Source organism: Dermacentor albipictus, chromosome 9 (genome assembly GCF_038994185.2).
Source record: "Dermacentor albipictus isolate Rhodes 1998 colony chromosome 9, USDA_Dalb.pri_finalv2, whole genome shotgun sequence".
In the NCBI taxonomy this organism is placed as follows: Eukaryota; Metazoa; Arthropoda; class Arachnida; order Ixodida; family Ixodidae; genus Dermacentor; species Dermacentor albipictus.
The window spans coordinates 109,720,154-109,739,025 of record NC_091829.1 but is presented as its reverse complement, the minus strand read 5'-3'; the positions used below and the strand labels follow the sequence as shown (position 1 = coordinate 109,739,025).

The 18,872-nt window shown below is 46.8% G+C and overlaps 1 protein-coding gene across 1 annotated transcript in view; it reads left to right on the top strand.

The window, feature by feature from the left end:
* Nucleotides 1-18,872, top strand: part of LOC135897498 (probable ATP-dependent RNA helicase vasa-like) — an 86,961-nt gene that overhangs the window by 13,122 nt on the left and 54,967 nt on the right. The window contains 2 exon segments of the mRNA XM_065426142.2: nucleotides 3,675-3,736; nucleotides 6,041-6,098. Coding sequence (XP_065282214.2) covers nucleotides 3,675-3,736; nucleotides 6,041-6,098 — 120 coding nt within the window.

The window sequence follows — 18,872 nt, the reverse complement described above, 5'->3', positions numbered from 1 at the left end:
TGCTGCTACCGTGTGTAGCATGCCAGTGTTTGCTTGCAGTGAGTTTGCAATTCTGAACTTTTCTCTGCCCGCTAGGCTGCATGTTGCAGCACTGGTACTTGTGTGTGAAGTTCCAGTGCTGGCTGCTCATTCTGATTTGATTGTTCATTCAGCAGACGACTTCCATAACAAAATTTTCAATTTGGTCAGTATTTGGGGATAATGTGATGCTGTTGTAGACCTGGCATTAGCTTTCTGCTTTGGACAGGCCTAGGTCTGCAACCTAGCAACTTATTCAGTGGTGCAGCTGCTGTGCTAATGGCGCCATCTTGTGCTGGGCTGCTAAGCACGAGGTCGTGGGATTGAATCCCAACCACGGCGGTTGCATTTCAGTGGTGAGATGCGAAAACACCCGTGTACTTGCATTTAGGTGCACGTTAAAGAAGCCCAGTTGGTCCAAATTTTCGGAGTCCCCCACTATGGTGTGCCTCAATCGGAAAGTGGTTTTGGCATGTAAAACCGCATCATTTAATTTTGCCATTTTGCACCATACCTTTAAGTTCTGCATAATCGTAACAAACCTTGTGGGAGCAGGACACAAGGAGACAGGTTTGTCATGGCGTTTGCAATAAGGTTTATCATAGATATGCACCACTAGCCTGTTAATAGATGCTGCTGAATCTGTAAATGTTAAATAAAAGTGACATTTGACTGGATTTGCACATTCAGCCACAGTCATAACTGAGCGTTTGCCAGTGTTTACCTCTGGAATCCAAACCTAGGCAGTCTAATCAGCGTCGGTGCCTTTGGTGTGTAGGTGAACCTTGGCTGCAGGAAAGATCAAGTTGTTCTGTGCTGTACAGTAAATGTTTATATGTCTTGTGTATTTGCTGACATGCAGGCCAGATATTTGAGCTGGTGCTCTGTTTGTAAGGTTATTGGGAAGAAGGGGCCTGGTGTTAAGCTGTGTACACCAAGCTGTGATGAATATGAACATGTAATGAAATTAAGCTTTTGTAATTACAGATTACTCGCTTCTCTTTTGCTTTTGCAGGGATTATTGGATATATATTGAATTGTTTTCTGAGGCCTCTGTAGGCTTTGTAAAATTTCTGCATTCCTTTTTGTCACTCGCTTTTCCTTTTCATATTGCCATTTTAATCTTATTGCCCGTTTGCAGTACTTTGCAATAGCCATTTTGTTTCAGTGCTGACCAGTAGCAAAGACTGGGCACCCTCCCCCTTAAAACAAATTTATGGCAATGCCACTAACATAGTTTGTGGTTATGTTTTGCTTTCATATATTCTGTTCTACTGATGCATCATCTGTACCACTTTGCTATGACCCCTATAGTTGGTGTTGGTAGTACTTGAAATGAGTGAGATGCTAGTGGAATTGAGTCTGTATAACTATAAGCAAAGCCAACCCATTTGCACAGAAGGTGTGGTTTGAAAGCTTGAACGCACTGATATTTGAGTACCTAGCTATGAATCTCATCATGGCGAGTGGACAAAGCAGGTCATTAGCCCCCATACTCTGTCACGAACTCTATGCAGTGTAGTGAGCTTGAGCGGCATTAGCCAACTGGAATAAAGCCTGTAAAAGTTTCACAAGCTAATTAACGACCTTTAAAACGCTGCTGATAGTTGTGGGGGCTGGACTTGTGGCTGGAAGCTCTTTCCACCTGCTGTGCTTTTCCTAGCATGTTCCAACACTATAGACAGAGATGTGCATTGCCAGGTTAACAATGTGTAATGGTGTCAATAACTCATTATTGCTTATAATGTTTTGTGGACATCATTCTTACTTTGCCAAATGAAAGAGCAAATTTAATGCAGCCCACAATGTGCAGAGAATCCAGCATCTGTTTTCAGTTACCTGTTGAGGTGTGCAAAAGTCGGTATTTTATTTGCATGGGCGACACACTTGCTGCCACAGCAGAATTACTGACAGCATTACCACCTTTCGTGAAGGTATAAACCTGAAATGTGTAGCAGAGGTGTGTGGCATGAAGCGGGCTGCAGATTGCCAGAAGTGATGCTGTGATGCACACAAGCTGAGAGTTTTGCTGGCTACTGCTAGAACAGACGCTAGTTGTCGGGCTTAGAGGCGTGGTGCTGGGCTTATTCTTCTGCTCCTCATTTTACAATTAATCACGGCTATCATGATGCAGAAACATTTCTACGCCATCCAAAGGTGTGTACTGTGCCTGAGTGAGTTGGATGATACTGAATGTAAGGGGAAAGAAGAGGCTGTCGCTACTTAGCAAAGAAAGCATGTCCAGGGACTTTAAAAGGGACGCGAAAGGCAAATATTGTGTCAACATTGGTTGTTAAAATGCCATTCCAGCAGGCCTGTAGTGCATGTTAGTGCCAACAAAATGCTTCATTTAAGTCGGCGAGTAAAACTGCATCAGACAGTGCGGTGCTGTTTTTTGTGTAAAATGTTGGTTTATGGTTAAAAGCCTATTGAATTAGATACAGCTGGTGGCATCCCAAGACATCGCATGTACACAGCATTCTTTTGCTGCTTCTTGTCCAGGAGCCGGTGTGGTGGCCTGCATGTTACCGCGAGATTGCATAACATGAAAGCAACCAATGCGCCCATTTTGATCTGAATTAGCTTTTGCTATTTGGTCTCCTTTGTGATAGCAAGTATTAAATAGTAAAATCGGCCTTCACTATCTCATCTCCCACCAAGTGCAAAGCACCCAAGATGGCATATGCTCAGTCTCTGGGGCTATAAAATCTCATTAAGTATTTTCATTTCCAGCTCTTAGGTAATGCCACATCATCTAGTATCTCAGCTTAAAATGTTGGCCTCTGGCACTTTCCACATTTATTTACGGGCATATGATTGCGTTTATTCAGACAATGAGAGCTTGTTGTTACTTTTTTCGTAGTGTTGCATGTTGGTTCTGTTGTGTTGCTGTCACTTGAATAATGCATGCATGTGGCGGTCTACAGTGTGAGCTTTGCGAGACTGGAAAAAAGTGTGGGTGGTGTGGGGTCAAGTGAAAACTGAACCTAGAACAGAACTTGAAGGGCTCTCCTCCGTTGCCCATCGGGCTCTGATTGCTGATTGGGAGCTTCGTGGTAGGACTGGTGGCACATAGGGAAAGCCCTCATTCTTTACGTTGTTACAGGGCACACAGCTGGGCTCGATTCGTGGCTGACACCATGATTTCCAACAGGAATTATTGGGAACTCTGGCACTGCAATTGTTCAGTCATGATCGGTAGGATGGGCATTATGTGGATTTGTCAAATCTTCAAGCTTGTGGCTTCACATGCTCTTGCGACAGTTATTGTTACGCATCGTCTTGCTAAATTTCCAAGTGCTCAGGATTTTTTTTTTTTCAACACAGCAAGGGGATGAGTGTGCACGTGTGTAAATTGCAAATTGTTGCATTTGTATCTTGCTGTTGTTAAAAATGAACAATTTGCAAAGCCACAGTGCATTCTAAAGCCACAAAGACGGAAGTTGAGCAAATTTATGCGCTGTCCAACATTCCCATGCTTGCTTAATGACACATTTGCATCTCCCATAGACACTTGTGCCACATTTCTCTCTAGTAATATTCCTAGAAAACTACGGCTTGCATAAGCAGCACTACAATGGTGGCGAGATAAATCTGTCTTTCGTGTGTGACATGTAGCACTGACTGACTGGCTGCAATTTGATTTTTCCTTCCAGCCTAGGCCGTGGGAGAGGAGCACGAGTGACGGCAGAAGCCACATCGGGTGCCAGGCAGCCGGGTGAGTAGTGGCATCATTTGTGGAATGAGCACATTCAGTTTCTGCAAGTAAGCAAACACAAAGGTTTGCTTTGTCACTGCGCCTTTACAATGTGCATGTTGAGCATGAGCCTTTCTAGAGTTGGGCATGGCATGCTAGGCTATGAATGGGTGGCAAATGCACCCTTGTGTGATGCTGTGCAAGTCCAGCAAGGAGCGTGGTGGTGGCATTGGTACACTTCTGTCTACGAACTAATGTTTTAAAAATGCATGAAATGAGGACAGTGGTGTTGGCAGGTGTCTATAACTGCTTTCAGTTTCGAATCGTGTGGCAGGCGAGGTTGGCTTGGAGGACTTAAATTTGCTGCAGTAACAGCATTGATGCTAGGTTGTGTGGTGGCTTATGTGGGTAACATGGTCACTGCGGGAGGAGATGCTTGAATGGGACTTTGTCCTGGCTGCACTGTGCGACCATGATTATACTCTGCTGGAACTGAAGTTACTCATAGATGTAACTGAAAAAAACGCTTTAGATTGTACGAATTTCATGCCATATTCGTGCTGTGCATACAAAAAGATCAAACTGGAAATGAAAAGTTTGAGTACTTGTGCGTCATTAGTTTCCTGCTGGCAGTTTCAATGCATTGAAATTGGGTGTGCACACAGTGCCATCTTATTGGGCAGTCTCAGTTGGGTGTACGCAGGAAACCTGCAGAGGTGACAGTACGCAGGAGCAAACGTGGGCTCTTGCGTGCATTCTGGCTTTTCAAAAGCTGCATAGCATCTGCTGCAGGCTTTGCTGGACGTTCTAGCTTGTCCCCAAGAGCGCACTTTGGATATGGCTGTTGCGGAAGATAGGACTACGGCTTGATTTGATTTTGGAGCGGCTGATATTGGCTACACACTTTCAGCTGGCATACGGCAGTGCCAAGTAGCACACTACTGGCTCCTGCGCATGCAAATCGGCAAACCCCATCTCAACTTTTGAGTCCAGCCAACTATTGCCATTGCAAGTGTGCGTGCTTTGCTAGGTAAGCAGGACCTCGTGTGCTGTGTTCGTGGGTGGTTGCAGACACCCAACTGAAACGTCTAAAGTTGCAGAGCACCAATCTTCAGGAATTCATAGCATAATGTATGCATGGCATAATATATGCCAAGCGCCAGTATTTGTAAGATACGTCTCTCCAAAGGCCACACTTAATTTAATAAAAACCTCAATATCGTAAGTAATATAGGACAGTGATTGTGTTTAGAGCTTAAAAAATGCTGCAGCTTTAGAACATCTTCAGTCAACAGTACTTCCGTCTAAAAGCTGTATAGACAAACGGAGTGTTTAAAGTGGCCAATAAACCCAGTTTGGTGACCAACCACTTCAAAATTGTCAAGATTGGTATAGGCAAAAATAAATAAACCTATGCACAGTTATGTGCAGCATGTTGATGGCACTGTTCTTCCATTTTATTACTGATGTCCTTGTGTGGCATGGGTAAGTTATCCTGTGGCTTTTACTGTTAGGGTCTGCAATTGTGTTGCAAGCAGTGAATAAAGACATTACTGCAGTGCACACTACACTTTGTTTTAGTGCTCATTAGAAACAAGATCTTGAGTTGGTATTCCATATGAAATTTGCCAAGTAGAGATGCGTCTAGTGGTGTGGTGGCATTCTGTGCAAACGATAAAGCTGTGGCATTCGTCTGGTCACATGTGGCACGCAGTGCTTGTGTTATGGGTCAAATAGTTAAGTTAGCAGCTCTATCAGAGCTGGTATGGATGGCGGAGAATAATTGAGGTTTAAACATGCCTATGTTAAAGTGTCTCAAAGCAAGCCTTTTATTTAAACATAAAAGCATATTACTGTTGGTTATTTCGGGATACAAAATGCCCTAAAATAAAAAGCAAAGGCTTCTGTGCAATGCACTGTTAGTGTCTGCCTATGTTAAGAATAGTGCAACACAAAAATGCGACTTATTTGCAAATTCAGTGGCCAGGAAAGTAGTAAGCATCAGTGGTAAAGGCACCTGACATAAAGGGTTCAGGATGACTGATCTGCATTACAATTTTGAGGAATCCTCTGAATTTGTGGTGAACTCGGGTGTGCCAAAAACGTTAATTGCCTCTCTCTCCAATGTATTCTTGAAATTTCATCCTACGGTAGGCAAAACAGCAGTTCTCCATTTTTTGTGAAACGTTTTGCCTGGGCCGTGCCTTTTATTTAATAGCTTTGCCTTTTATAGCCCCCCCAAAAAAATTGCCTACGCAGCACAGTGGTCTCTCGCTGCAGTCTGTTGCAGCAGCTGCATTGCGCATGCTCTCCTCCCTCGCACAGGTGCCGAGCAGTCTACTAACGGTTGGGGAACCGCTGCACCCACCGCAGATTCCACAGGGTGAGTGTGCAATTGATGGAGCTGGATGCATGCCTGTGTTCTCTTGTGGATTACTTTTCTGGCAGTGTCCGGAATGCTCAAGTCACATTGAGGAATGCATTTACGGGCTCAGCATGTACGTGCTCACCTTGCATGTTCTCACCTGGTTGCAATGTTTTGCTTGCTTGGGGTAGTGTAGCCTTGGCGTAAGCACAGCAAGCGCAGTTAGAACTAGACAGTTCCCTGAAAGAAATTACTACCGTGATCTCTGGTGCTGCTGTTTGGCTGACATGGAAATGTTCAACGGGACGCGATCTAATGAATAGACAAATATGCTGGCTATATTGTGCATCTCCAAATAAGAATTGCTTAAGGGACCCCTTGCCAGGTCTGGCCATCTTGAGCTGAGAAGCACAGTGCATACAGTGAGCACGAGCGATAGTGTCTAAGTATTACATCTCTATGCGCCGCAGAGAGCTGAAATATAAACAAAATGTCGGTTTTCCCTTCTCGCGGGTGCTCTGCTCCCAGCTGGAGAGTCGATGCATATTGTGCAAGTGCCCCTGCGTCCAGGGCAGTGCTGCGTTGTTGCTCATAGTGACGCCATTTTGAGAATTGTTCGAGGCAGCATCAATTATTTGTGTAATCTGTTGCTTCACTAGACGAATTAACGTTAGATACAAACCGAATGGCTGTCTGCTTTTGTTTTGCTTAGCATCGCAGCAAGAGGTGCACTTCTGTTTCGTTTGCTTGTTGCACATGCTGCAGAGGCGTGCGCGGAGAACGAAATTCGTTTTATACACTGTTCCGGCACTGCATCGTGCTCTTCCGTCACCTCACACCCGCCTGATAGCTCATGATTGTGCCAGTAATCAGGTGTTCACGTGCAGAGTGGGCAGTCATCAGCTGCATGAAATAAGTCAGGGTGTCTACCAACCGGGAAAACCGGGAATCCTCAGGGAATTTGAACAGTCTGGAAAAACTCGGGGAAAACTCAGGGAATTTGTGCTTCCATCAGGGAAAATTAGCTGTAACTTTATTGAAAGGGAACGAAGGTCGTGTTAATGCTGGCTCCAGTAACAGAGGAATCGCAACGAATCATTATTGACGCCGTGTCATCGGCACGATGTATTGCCAGAGTAGTTAACGGCCGATTTTCTAGAAGCCCGATTTTTCGGACATGCCCGATAATTTGCACGGTTTTGCGGCACCACCACGTACTCCATATAGTCAGTGTATACTGCCCCGACTGCAGGTCTGAAATGGCATTAATCAAAGCCGCCACCGCCGCTATTTTATCTCGCCGCCTCGACCGGCACTCTCGCAGGCAAATCCGCAAATCCGTAACCACCACCGTGGCAACGTCAGGCCTAGCTGCTTCTATGTTCGCTATTAAGCTTCTTGCCATGCGGTGCCGTGTTTTTCATTGAAAGAATTCGCCGCTATCACCAATGGCACCGACTCCGCCTTTGTAATCCTAGCGATTGGCTTTGAAGCTCGCAGAGCACAGCGCGTTGCGTAATGCCATTTGCGAAAGTTAGTTTCGCCTCGGTACACTAGTGTTAGGCGGTGAAGCATAACAAGCGTGGGAAGGGGGCAATTGTCGCGGGACACAGTATACATTACTTAATTACACATGCTTGCACGTCGTCTTCTGTCACAGTACAAGCCCTGATATGCCTAAAAAGCGTACTGGCAGGCCTTCAGAGCTTTTTGAGACGTGCCTGTGGTAATTTTAGCCCTTAAAGGCAGTTAAAGACATGCATTAATTTTTTTAAGACTGCCCGTTTTTTTTTTTTCAATTTTTTTTGCGGCCCCTCGGAAGTTCAAGAAATCAAATGTTGACTGTACAACTGACCAAGAGGATGCTTCAGATGATCCATGTGGTGAAAGCGTGGTAGAAGGAGGATGAGAACAGAAAGGATTGACGCACTGAGGAATTAACGGGAAAGGAAGGGTGCCGCCACCTTTTTGAAGGAGCTTGAGCTAAAAAAAACTAAGTGATGGCTGATGCTGAGACACAGGTGTCTCTCATCCAAACCAAAATAAATTGTTTACGCAGTGAAACCCAACACTGAGATGTTGTGTACGGGCTGAGAGTATGTCAGGACAGTTGAGTATGACTTCCCAGCTGCTGAGAGAGAACCTTAGTTGTGACAAAGTTCAGGACCTCATACAGATGAGCTTGCTATCAGTTGATAGAAATAGCTGATATTAAAAAAATATTTACTTATGTTTGCATCTCCTTTTCATTCGTACTTGAAAATGTTTGACTCAATTTGGAATGGGCTTTACCATTTCTTTCGCTCGGCATTTTACTAACACCTGCCTTCTGTTTTCTTTTTAAATAAAATATATATTACTCCTTACTATTCAAACTGGATTAAGTCATTTTTTTGTTTCAGCATGCTTACTAGAGAGTGACAGCATCGGGCAACGTGGTGTCAGCCTGTCTTGACATAAAACAAAGATCTGGCTCATTCAGGGAATTTCGCAAAGGTGCTCAAGGAAAACCTGGAAAACTCGGGGAATTTGGAAATGTCAACTTGGTAGACACCCTGAATAAGTGCAACAGCTCGCGTGCGAGACTCACTGGAGGAGTGCCACTCTGCAAAAATGCACGAGAAAAAAAATGCCCCGGGGTCTGTGACGTGAGTCGTGTGTTCCTCCAGCTCTGGTATGCGAGAAAGCAGGGAAGGAATATCACTGGCAAAAGCTAGACAGGGCAAGTACATAGAATGTTGGTGATGCTCACCTCCGGAAATCGTACGTTTGCATCACTTCAAATATTTGTCCCTGCTATTAAAGAACTAATTTGAAAAAATTCTTAGAACTCTCCTTAGAGGGCACGTGACAACTTCCAGCATGCAACTCAGATTTGCTATTGAAGTAGAGGTGTGCTGTTACCAAGCTTTCAATTTTGAAGCGACTTCAAATAATGAAAACCAAGTGCAAATAAATTTTTTTGAGTATGAATACTATTGGTTTTGCTGAATGTTTTTTCAGCAACCAGAGGTAAAGCAATAGAAATTGTACAAAGCTCTCTAGTACAACACTTAGCGGGCTAGTATTGTTACGGGGTTAAAAACAGTCAGACTTGTATTTACAGAATATTGACAATAACTATAGCAGCTGACAAATGGTAGCCAGCGCGCGCAACCTAGAGCGTCGTCGTCTTCCGACCAAGCTGACATCGTCAGCGTGTCACATCACCCCCGGCGGCGGAAGCACCGGCTCGCTGCTGGTTAGGAGGCGGGCGAGGGATATAACTTGATACACGCGATGTGGACCACGTCGGAACGTTGCTGAGCCATGGTTGGCTAAAGAGGGGCGATTTCGTACGTGATGTCACTTACTTTACACAAGACACAGTAAGGGCCAGAGTAGCGTGAAAGACTGTGACCAAAGGAGAACCAGGGTGCCCGGTGTGTAATGGACGTCCCAATGGCGGGCGTCACATAAGCGCCGCTGATGGTCCTGCGACTCCACAAGTCGACGTCAATGCAATATGTCAGGCTTCTTGAGCTTTGAGTGTGGCTTCACGGGCGTACTCGGACATAGAATTCAGGCTAGCAGGCAGAATGGTGTCGAAAGGTAGCATAGGGTCGCGGCCAAACAAGAGGAACAATGGAGAGAAGCCGGCGATATCATGGCGAGACGAATTATAGGCAAAAGTAACCAAGGGCAGCGCAACGTCCCAGTTGCGATGTTCAGCGGAGACGCATATGGACAGCATGTCAGTAAAGGTGCGGTTAGGGGGGGGGGGGTCGGATCGCGAAAAATCGCAAAAAAAATTTTTGCAACGACGCATTTCGGTATCTGTAATGCCTAATCTACGTTGTATCAAAATGGTTTGGCTGAAGACGCACTAAAAGTGCACGAAAAAAAAAAAATTTATCAGTGTATAGGGTGACAAAACTGCTTTAAATCGCGTAACATCACCGTAGTTCGCGGAGCCCTAACTCGTCTTTCCCGCCACAGAACGCTGCCATCTTGGTATTGTTCGAAAGCTCGAAGTTTCGCCGTTCAGTTTCTGAATTCTTTGGTCGTCGCCATCTTGTAACAAACGCAAAAGAAGCGCGGGTCTGCTAGAGGTGGTCACACGGGCCCTGCGATGAAAGCGGGCCTTCGATTGGTTGCTGTACTGAAAGGCATCTCGCCATTGGTTGCGGCAGCGGACAAGCTGGCAACCGCAGCCGGCCGCAGTTGTCTGCTTTGCAAACCACGCCGGCGGTGTTCTTCATTTGACACTCGCAGAATTCGGATTTCTGAAAGCTCCCAGATCAGTGATGGATCGTCGCTCGTTCGAAAAGAAATTTTCGACGAAGCACGCCTTCGGGAAACGGACGCGCAAGCCTTCTACGGCGAGAAAAAGACTGCGGCCAGTGGGAGAAGCGAAGCACCCTACTGAACACGCGGATAACGTGCCGTGCTGTCTTTCACCGTGCGATTGCAGCAGCGAAGCCGACATTTGCCCTGTGCCATCTACCCCGATAACCAAGCCACCGGAAGACGTCACACCTGTGCGTACGGCCGCGTGCGTCGGCAACCGAGATCGCGTCATTGGTGACATGGGTGGAAGATCACCATCACCAGCAGAGACCCTGTTTCCGACGCATCGTGCGACAGGGACACGCAACCTGCGACTGAGCCCAAACCGTGAACGAGCTACAGTATGGTGGCTCAAGGTTCACCAGACGAATCTTCGCCCGAACGTCGCATGATTCAGGCGCGCCTCAAGCCGCATTTCGTGTCAGCAGTGACGGCAGAAGCGAAGGCATACAGCGTTCGCCACTCCCTTCGCGCAGTGTCCACAACTGAGCGGAAGTTGTTTGATGGACCAGCAAGGCCAAGAACAAATTTCGGCCCCTTGTGACAGTGAGTACATTATTGTGCGGTTTCCGTGATTAATTCTTTGATCACCAAAACTCTGTGCCCAAGATGCCAACAGCGTTCTGCGAGTGTGCACTGCGATACTAGGCTCGCTCTGGCAGTGAAAATGGTGCTGTCATGCACTACGTTTGGCCCTGTTGAGTCCCAGTGGTCCTCTCAAAGGAAGGAAAGTGCAAGGGTGTTTGATGTGAACATTCGCTCAGTGCAAGCTGTTCAAGCCATAGGGAAAAGGCAGACAGCCCCGACCGATTTCTGGGCCACAATGTGTCCCATCGTGGTTTGCACCCCAATACATTCCAGGGCCACTTGAAGGGGCTGTTCAAGCCTGCTGCAGGGGGAGGCTACCAACATCTTTATAGATGCTGTGAAGGTGTACAGCGAGATAGAGGTTGGCTTAACTAAAAATGTGACCATTGTTTGTGATGGCACGTGGCTCACACGTGGTCACGGCTCCCACATTAGGGTTGGGTGCATAATAGAATTCCACACAGAGCTTGTGCTGGACAGTGTTGTTCTGTCAAACTTCTGTCTTGGGTGTAGCCTGGGCCCAGAAGAGTGACCCCACATACTTTCAGTGGAGGCAACAGCACCAGTGTCGAAAAAACTGCCAAGTTGGCTCTGGGCGAATGGAAGTGGAGGCTGCATTGCAGCTTTTTGGCCGTTCACTGGCCAAGAACGACCTGCGATATACTGCAGTCGTCTCTGATGGAGACAGCCGTGTTGTCCAGGCATTGCGAGATGAGCAGCCATATGGGTTTATAGCAGTCACAAAAGACTGCATAAACCATGTGAAAAAAAGAACGGGCACTGGTCTTTGCTCCATTGTGAGCAAGGCCAAGAAAGGGGAACCACTGGGTGCCAAAGGTGGGCTCACACAACAGTTGATAAAAAAGCTCACCAACTACTGTGGCCTGGCTATCAGCAAGAACACTAACGATGTTGCTGCAGTGCAGAAAGCTGTCATGGCCACGTATTATCACGTGTCATCTACTGACAGTGACCCCCACCATGAGCTGTGCCCCCCTCCCTGGCCCTCTCAGCTGGTGTGAGCAGAGAGCAGCAGAAGTGAAAAAAGAACCACAGCCTGCTCACAAATACAAGCTTATGAGCAGTTTCCCAAGTTATGCTGCCTTTGTATCAACATCTTTCAGACGTCCACTTGCTGGAGCGCTGCAAAAGTGGAAGGACCCAGAATGCAGCTGAAAGCTTGCACTCAGTTATTTGGTCAGCATTGTCAAAGGATGAGCATGCCTCATGTTTTGCGGTAGAGCCAGCAGTAAATAAGGCAGTTTTGAAATATAATTCAGGGAGCCAAAGAGCTTACTCGGAAATGTGTGCTACCTTGGGTGTACATCCTGGTGCCCTTGCCATCCAGAGGGCTCAAGAAAAGGATAAAGAACGCCTGAAGAAGGCATCCAAAGCCCACCAAACAAAGAAGCAAAGGTGCGAGAAGATGTTTGGCATCAATGAAACAAAATATTACAGCCCTGGTGCTTTTTAATAAATGTGCAGTGCTTTTAAAAACTTTGCAGCTAGTTTTCTCTGTTGCGTTTTTTTTTTGTCAATCACGTCGCTCGTGGAAAGCATAGCACAACAATGGCTTGACCAATTTTGGTCATTTGTTTTGCTGTGATCCATAAGCTGCGCTGTACTTAAAGACAGTCTTGATATATTTCTTTATCCTTCCATTATTTAATTATATTCACAATAACTACATGGCTCCACGCAGTGAAGCACAGTCATGTGCGTGTTATGTTGAGCAAAAAATTATTAGACATTTGGGTAAACATGCAAAGTATTCCCAGCTCCCTATCATGTTTCGTTGCTGTGCCAGGCTTTCCACAAACAAGGAACTTATAAATTCTTATAAAACAAAAACTAATAAAGATATTTTTATGAAATTTTAGATTTGTCTCTTTATAGCAATGTACAGTGTGTGTGCCAAATTTCAGCCCTTTGTCAAGAAACTAGAAAGTTAGTTCTGATCCCCTCCTCCCCCCTTTAGGCGCTCAGTTAGACCGTTCGTTTGTGGATGGTAAGCAGTAGCAAGTTAGTGTTCGTTATTTAATAACTGCAGTTATTTAATGTCATGAAGGAACAATAGCTACTTCACATGTTTCCCCGGGGAGCAGAGACACCTTCTTGCATATCACTACAGTGAAACTTCGTTTAAGCGTAGTTGGTCGGAGCTCAGAAAAAGTATGTACGAAAGGTAGTACTGCTTAACCAAAATAGCATGAGATTACCCACTTACCACTCAGAAACAGAACTGAGTGTGATCAAGGGCAAAAGCTTGCAGTATTTATTCGCTTCGTGTGACAAAAGCCCGTTATTTTCGTTTGGTGCTGAGGCGGCCTAGCAGTGGTGACAGAGGCCTCAAACTTAGTGAAACTGCGAGCCAGCTTTTCAGCCAGCCCCCTCTTCTCTGCAAATACTTGAACTGCAGATTCCTTGTTGGCATTGCATATTCTCCGTGCACGGGCACGGTAGCGCAGCAGAAGTTCTGGGCACATTTTTCGTTGCGGGGTGCTGTTCTCGTTCATGAGGCTGACGTAACGTGCAGCTTCTGCTGCTGTTGGGCCTGAATTGCCTGTGCTATCGCTTTTCGTGCCGTCCTCATCACTGTCATTAGGCAACACTTTGGCAACAGCGAAAAGTTGAACCTCATAGCTGACAAGCGAATTTTCGCCGACGTCGTGGTGGTAAACCAAGACTAATGTTTATGTATATGCTCCCGCAGGGACGTTACTGTTGACGTCGGCGTATCTTTTCGCGGTTGCAACGGCACTGCCGATCAACTTCACGCATTCCAAATGCCACACACTGTTGTTAGCAAAGTTCAGACTGGTGTTGCAGAAGTCGTGGGGCGCAGTAGTGCTGAACTTAGAGTCATGAGTTGACGGCTGGACGTAATTACATTTATTCAATCATGTTTTTACTAGTTGTAACGTGTCATTGTTTTCCATTATTGGCGGCACTTTCAGGACACCAAAGCGGCAACGGGGACATCAAAGCTAGAACCCAGACTGGTCCGTGGGCTGGGGCTCGCCGAAGACTGTGCGGGCCAGGGGTTATCGCGGACAGCCAAATTTTTATGTGAACACCCCCTGGCACTATTGGCCTCCACTGACCCAACTCACGGGCCTCGCTGCTTCCAACTTTGATTTCCCCGCTACCACTTGGGTGCCCTGGAGATCCTGCGCCACCTCCTTTATTATCTCAGGTGCTCTCCCGAGGCCTCCATTTGCCGGTTAAATGTGCCCTTTTAGAGCAGTACTTGTAAAAAGTCCAATCTATAGTCGCAACTTAAAAAGCAACCCGCGACTTATACGACACCAGTCAGAACCTTTCCCCATTGTCTACGGTGTTAGATATGGCGCCATTTCCTGAGGCTACTTCGAGTTCCCCAAACCACTTCGAGTGGCACCACAGCTAATTGAGGAATGCAGAAGCAGGAAAGCGCATTCCAGAGAAGCGGCCGAGCAAACAAGTTTAAGGCAACAAGTTCGTGCGTCGCCGGGATTAGAAGGGGGCCTGGGACAATGGAGCTCAATCGTCCCCCTTCGCCTTTGAAGAAGGCATTTGCCACCGCTGCGGAGCCGAGTCAACGGGAGCAGGTGGGCTCGGACAATGGAGCATGAGCAGCCCCCCTCCTTCTCCTCGTTAGAAGTGCATTGCCAGTCTGCGAGGCAAGACCGCAGAGAAGCCGCCAGGTGTGACACCGCGACACGGGCGCCTACCATTGGCAGAAAGTGGCGTCATCGGAGCGGACTCTCCCATTGGTCAAACATGACGTGACTTACAGTGCTCGAAGGGTTTATAAGAAGCCTTCCAGAGAGACCTGAGCATTCTGGGATGCCCTGATTCCCTGATTCACCTCTCTCGGACTTCTTGCCGCGGGCCGCAGCGTCCGAGTTGCTGCCGGCCCGTAATGACTGTACAACTGTTAATTGACGCTCACCTCCCTGTACATAATGTAGAATAAATTCCTCCCAAGTTTGGGTTTCCATCCCGAAGTCCCGTCCTTCAACCCCTACAACGGTAGATCCCTGTCGAGTGCCCACTCCTATTTCGTGCTACGTCCGATAGCACGAACGATGTCCAATTTTTCTTCTGTGCCAAGCACCCAGTGTTCTTCATCCAAGCTTTGGCCTGGCGAGAGGCCAAAGTTGCAAGACGCCACAACGGTCTCTGGCACGGTGCTGAAATTATGTTCATGTGGCTTCACACACAAGCACACAGGGCGCTTGGAGGCCATTCCGATCTGAGGCTTGTCATCCTGCCGGGCCGCCAGGTGGGCACTGGTATTCGCAGGTTCAGTAAAACCTCAATAATGTGGATGCCACAGCACCAGCGGATTTTCAACTCAACTAAAATGTAGAAAAAGAATGAAATCAAGCAAGAAAATGAAAAGAAATCTCCATTGACTGTATCTGTGAGTGTCTGATAACACGATGCTTTACTCGCCTGTTGACATTGTGTGGTCCCATCATGATCATGCTACGTCTGCAGGTAATATTCACAAAGTTCAGCACAGTTCACCATTACTAGTCTGAGATGGTGCACGCCGACTCAGGAGCTTGTCGGCGTGCAGCTACCGTATTTACATGATTGTAAGTCGACCGATTCTTTAAATTTATAAGTCTTAAGTTAGGGGGGTAGACTTACAATCGAAACCAAAACATGGCCCCGCCAAAAGAGCCAGACCAACGGGAGCTACAGCGTAGTTACAATTTTATGTTTGCTGTATGGCCCTACCCGTATCTTTTCGCTATCCTGCGCGTTTGTTCGCTTTCTGAAGTGTTTTTCAGCATTTTTGAGAGTTTTACAGTGCATGCAATACTCGGGGGGGGGGGGGGGGTATCGATAGTTGATAGAAGCGCCGCTTTTCCCATTTGTGGCGGCACCCTCAGAACGGTGGTGCTTGCGGGGAGTATTGGTAGTTCATGGAAGAGCAGACAATGCTCACAGGTTTCTACTTCTCTGTTGAAAGGCATTGGCATTGGTTTGACGCGTTGCACTTGACTGCCGGCTACGTGCTACTTCTATGCTTCCCCAGTCATGAGTGCTCCAGGCCCACTTATCGCTCGGCACTCGTTCACAGCAGCGTTCAAGAGGGCTGCCTTCCTTTATGCCGAAGAAACAAATCGCTGCACAGCGGGCCGCAATTTTGATGTTCCTGAATGAGTGGTGCAAGAGAGGCGACGGCAAGCAAAGTGAAATTTTCGCCTGTGGCGGCAAGTGAGAAATTTCCCACGTGCCGAAGTCTGGACGCTTTCCGGAGCTGTAGGCTAAGCTTGTGGCGTATGTCGCTGAAATGCGTGATCGGTCCCTTCCAGTGAAGTGCGACATGGTCATGAAACAAGCCCGGACCTTCGCCTCAATTTTAGGGCCTGCTCCGCCGCGAGTACGAGTCGCTGGCAGCAGAAGACTGCGAAATTACGCTAACCGGACCTGTCAAAAGAGCCTCCCTGACGGCTGCGTGTGGTTGGGTGCATTCGGCGTGGGCTGCTGTTCCACAAGATGTCGTGGTGCGGTCGCTTGCCAAATGTGAAATTTTGCTGGACCACGGCGCGCTGTGGGACCACAGCAACGATGACGATGGTAGCACTAGTGAAGACGAGTAATCCAGTGACCATGTTGGCTACAATAAATTTTCGTTGTCGAATGCGCCCTCGGGTATGCTGTTTTTTAAAATTTTGTTCCTGTCACGTGATATGGGGGGTTGGCTTACATCCGAGTCGACTTGCAATCAATCGTGTAAATACGGTATGGCTTTCCAACAGCCATGGCATAAGCATGCAATGTGTAGCTTGCACTTATAGCGAGCTCGGTGCATAATCTGTTAACCGTAGTTGCAGAAGATAACTGTGGAATACGACGGGCACACAGCAAGAAATGAATAACACTCATTAACCAACAAGTACACAATGTACTTCTATGGCTTAATCGGGTAATAAACACATTGAAGGGTAAGTCTGCCATTAATCTCAACTACGTTGGATAAAAAACTGGCTTAAAGGGGGACGTGTTGGGAATAAATTGGTGAAATTTGGCAAGCAGGTGTGATTCGTTATGGTGATATAACTGAAATAAGTTTTGTGCTATTAAAGTTCTTCAGCTAGAATTAACAGCCTCTAATGGTCATCCCCAAATTGATTACGCATAAGTTCGCCGAGATTTTCACATCCGCATGTTCACAAAGGCCCATTCTGTGCAATAAAGCTATTGGTGGATTTTTTAAATGCCAAAATGAGCATAAAAATAATTTTTAAGCTTTCCTATACATAAAAAAACCCATTACAAATTTTTTTATGAGGTGCCGTTAAAATATGAGATTTGTTGCACTTATCAATGATTCAGGATCTAAGTGCAAGAGACTGAATGATCTAATCTTCATTGTATAAAATGGCACTGGGATGACTGAAAGCATCTGAAAAAAAAAAATGAAAGCTGAGAAAACGGAACTCAGTTTCATTTGTTGTAAGCATTTAAATCTTTGTTTTGAGCACCTAAAATGCACCGTCGCTTGCGGTAGCGTAGGTGCTCTGTGGTCGCGTCGTCAGCAGCACACGCAGGCACGCTTTCCCAGTCACCGACGTGCACTGGTCGTGCCTCGTCAACAAGCTTGGCGGCATCTGCTTCTACGAGTAGTTTTCTCCCACTTTTCTATGCCTTTCATAGTCTTCCGTACACGTGGGCTGTTCGGAACTTCATTCCTTTGGGGCTTATCGCAGAAAACGTGCGTAAGCTTCCACAATCGTCAATCGCGTTGATAGGAACGTGCAGCCCGCTGATGTGCAAATGCGTGCGGGAGAGGTTCATCAGCAATTCGTCTACAGCAGCCAATAGGAGCGTGCCCTGTGCCCCACGTGACTGCTACGCCCAATCGCAATGCCGCGTTTGCCTTTTTTTAGCTTGCGTTTGGTGGTTTATTTTTCGGTGGAGAAATGCGTCGTGCCGGCTATTTTTAGCTCAGATCTCTCCTCTTTACGTTGATACCAAGATGGCGGCGCTGCATCAACTGATAGTCGGGCGATCCGCGGTGCGATGGGGCCTTCCGAAACAGCACTTCACGAAAGTGCTGTTTTCTCTATGTCTATCGCATATTTCACTACGACGTAAATAAACATCTGTGGATAGCGAAGAATAAATCAGAAAATCGAAAATTTTGACAATTTGACCACTTCAATTGCCGTGTCCCCCCTTAAAGGGATAGTGAATAAAAAATTTGTCGCTGAGATTTCTGTCTCCAGTGATAGCTGTCGCACCGAGAGCAACCAAAACAACCCTCTTTCTGAGAAGTGAGCAAAAAGTAATTATTTTAATGAATATTTCTCAAATCACAGCACCTACTGGCCTCCTCTAAAAGCTCTGGCAAAACTGGATGTCACATCAGGCTTACCCACCTCTTGGCCCATTGCGAGCGAACGTCCACACTGAGCGCGCGAAGGGGCGAGTTGACGTTTGCAGCAACGGGCATTCTTTGTTCGACCGCCCTATTCGTACCGCTTCCTCGTGTGAGCTGTTTGAAAACCTCGTCTTTCATCTCGTGGGTTTGTCGTTTGATGTGTGGAGCAGCCGTTTCAGCGCCGCAAAATGCCGAGGGTCTGCTGTGCACATGTGAAAACGGCAGGCAGCGGTATTCTTTTTCTCGCATACTTGTTCACGCTGTAGTTTTCACACAGGTGCCATTTGACCATAATTTGTCGTTTGTACGACGTTCTGAGTCAGATGTTTGGCCAATTCTGCCAGAATGAATCGAAATCCGCATCGTCTGAAGCGACGGCTGACAAAAAAAAGAAGTCGCCGACATGAGACTGGTGGCGCCATCTCGTGTGCGCCAAGGGAAGGAGTGCTCGGCTGCGATGAAACAGGACCCTGAAACGGCTGCGCATATAC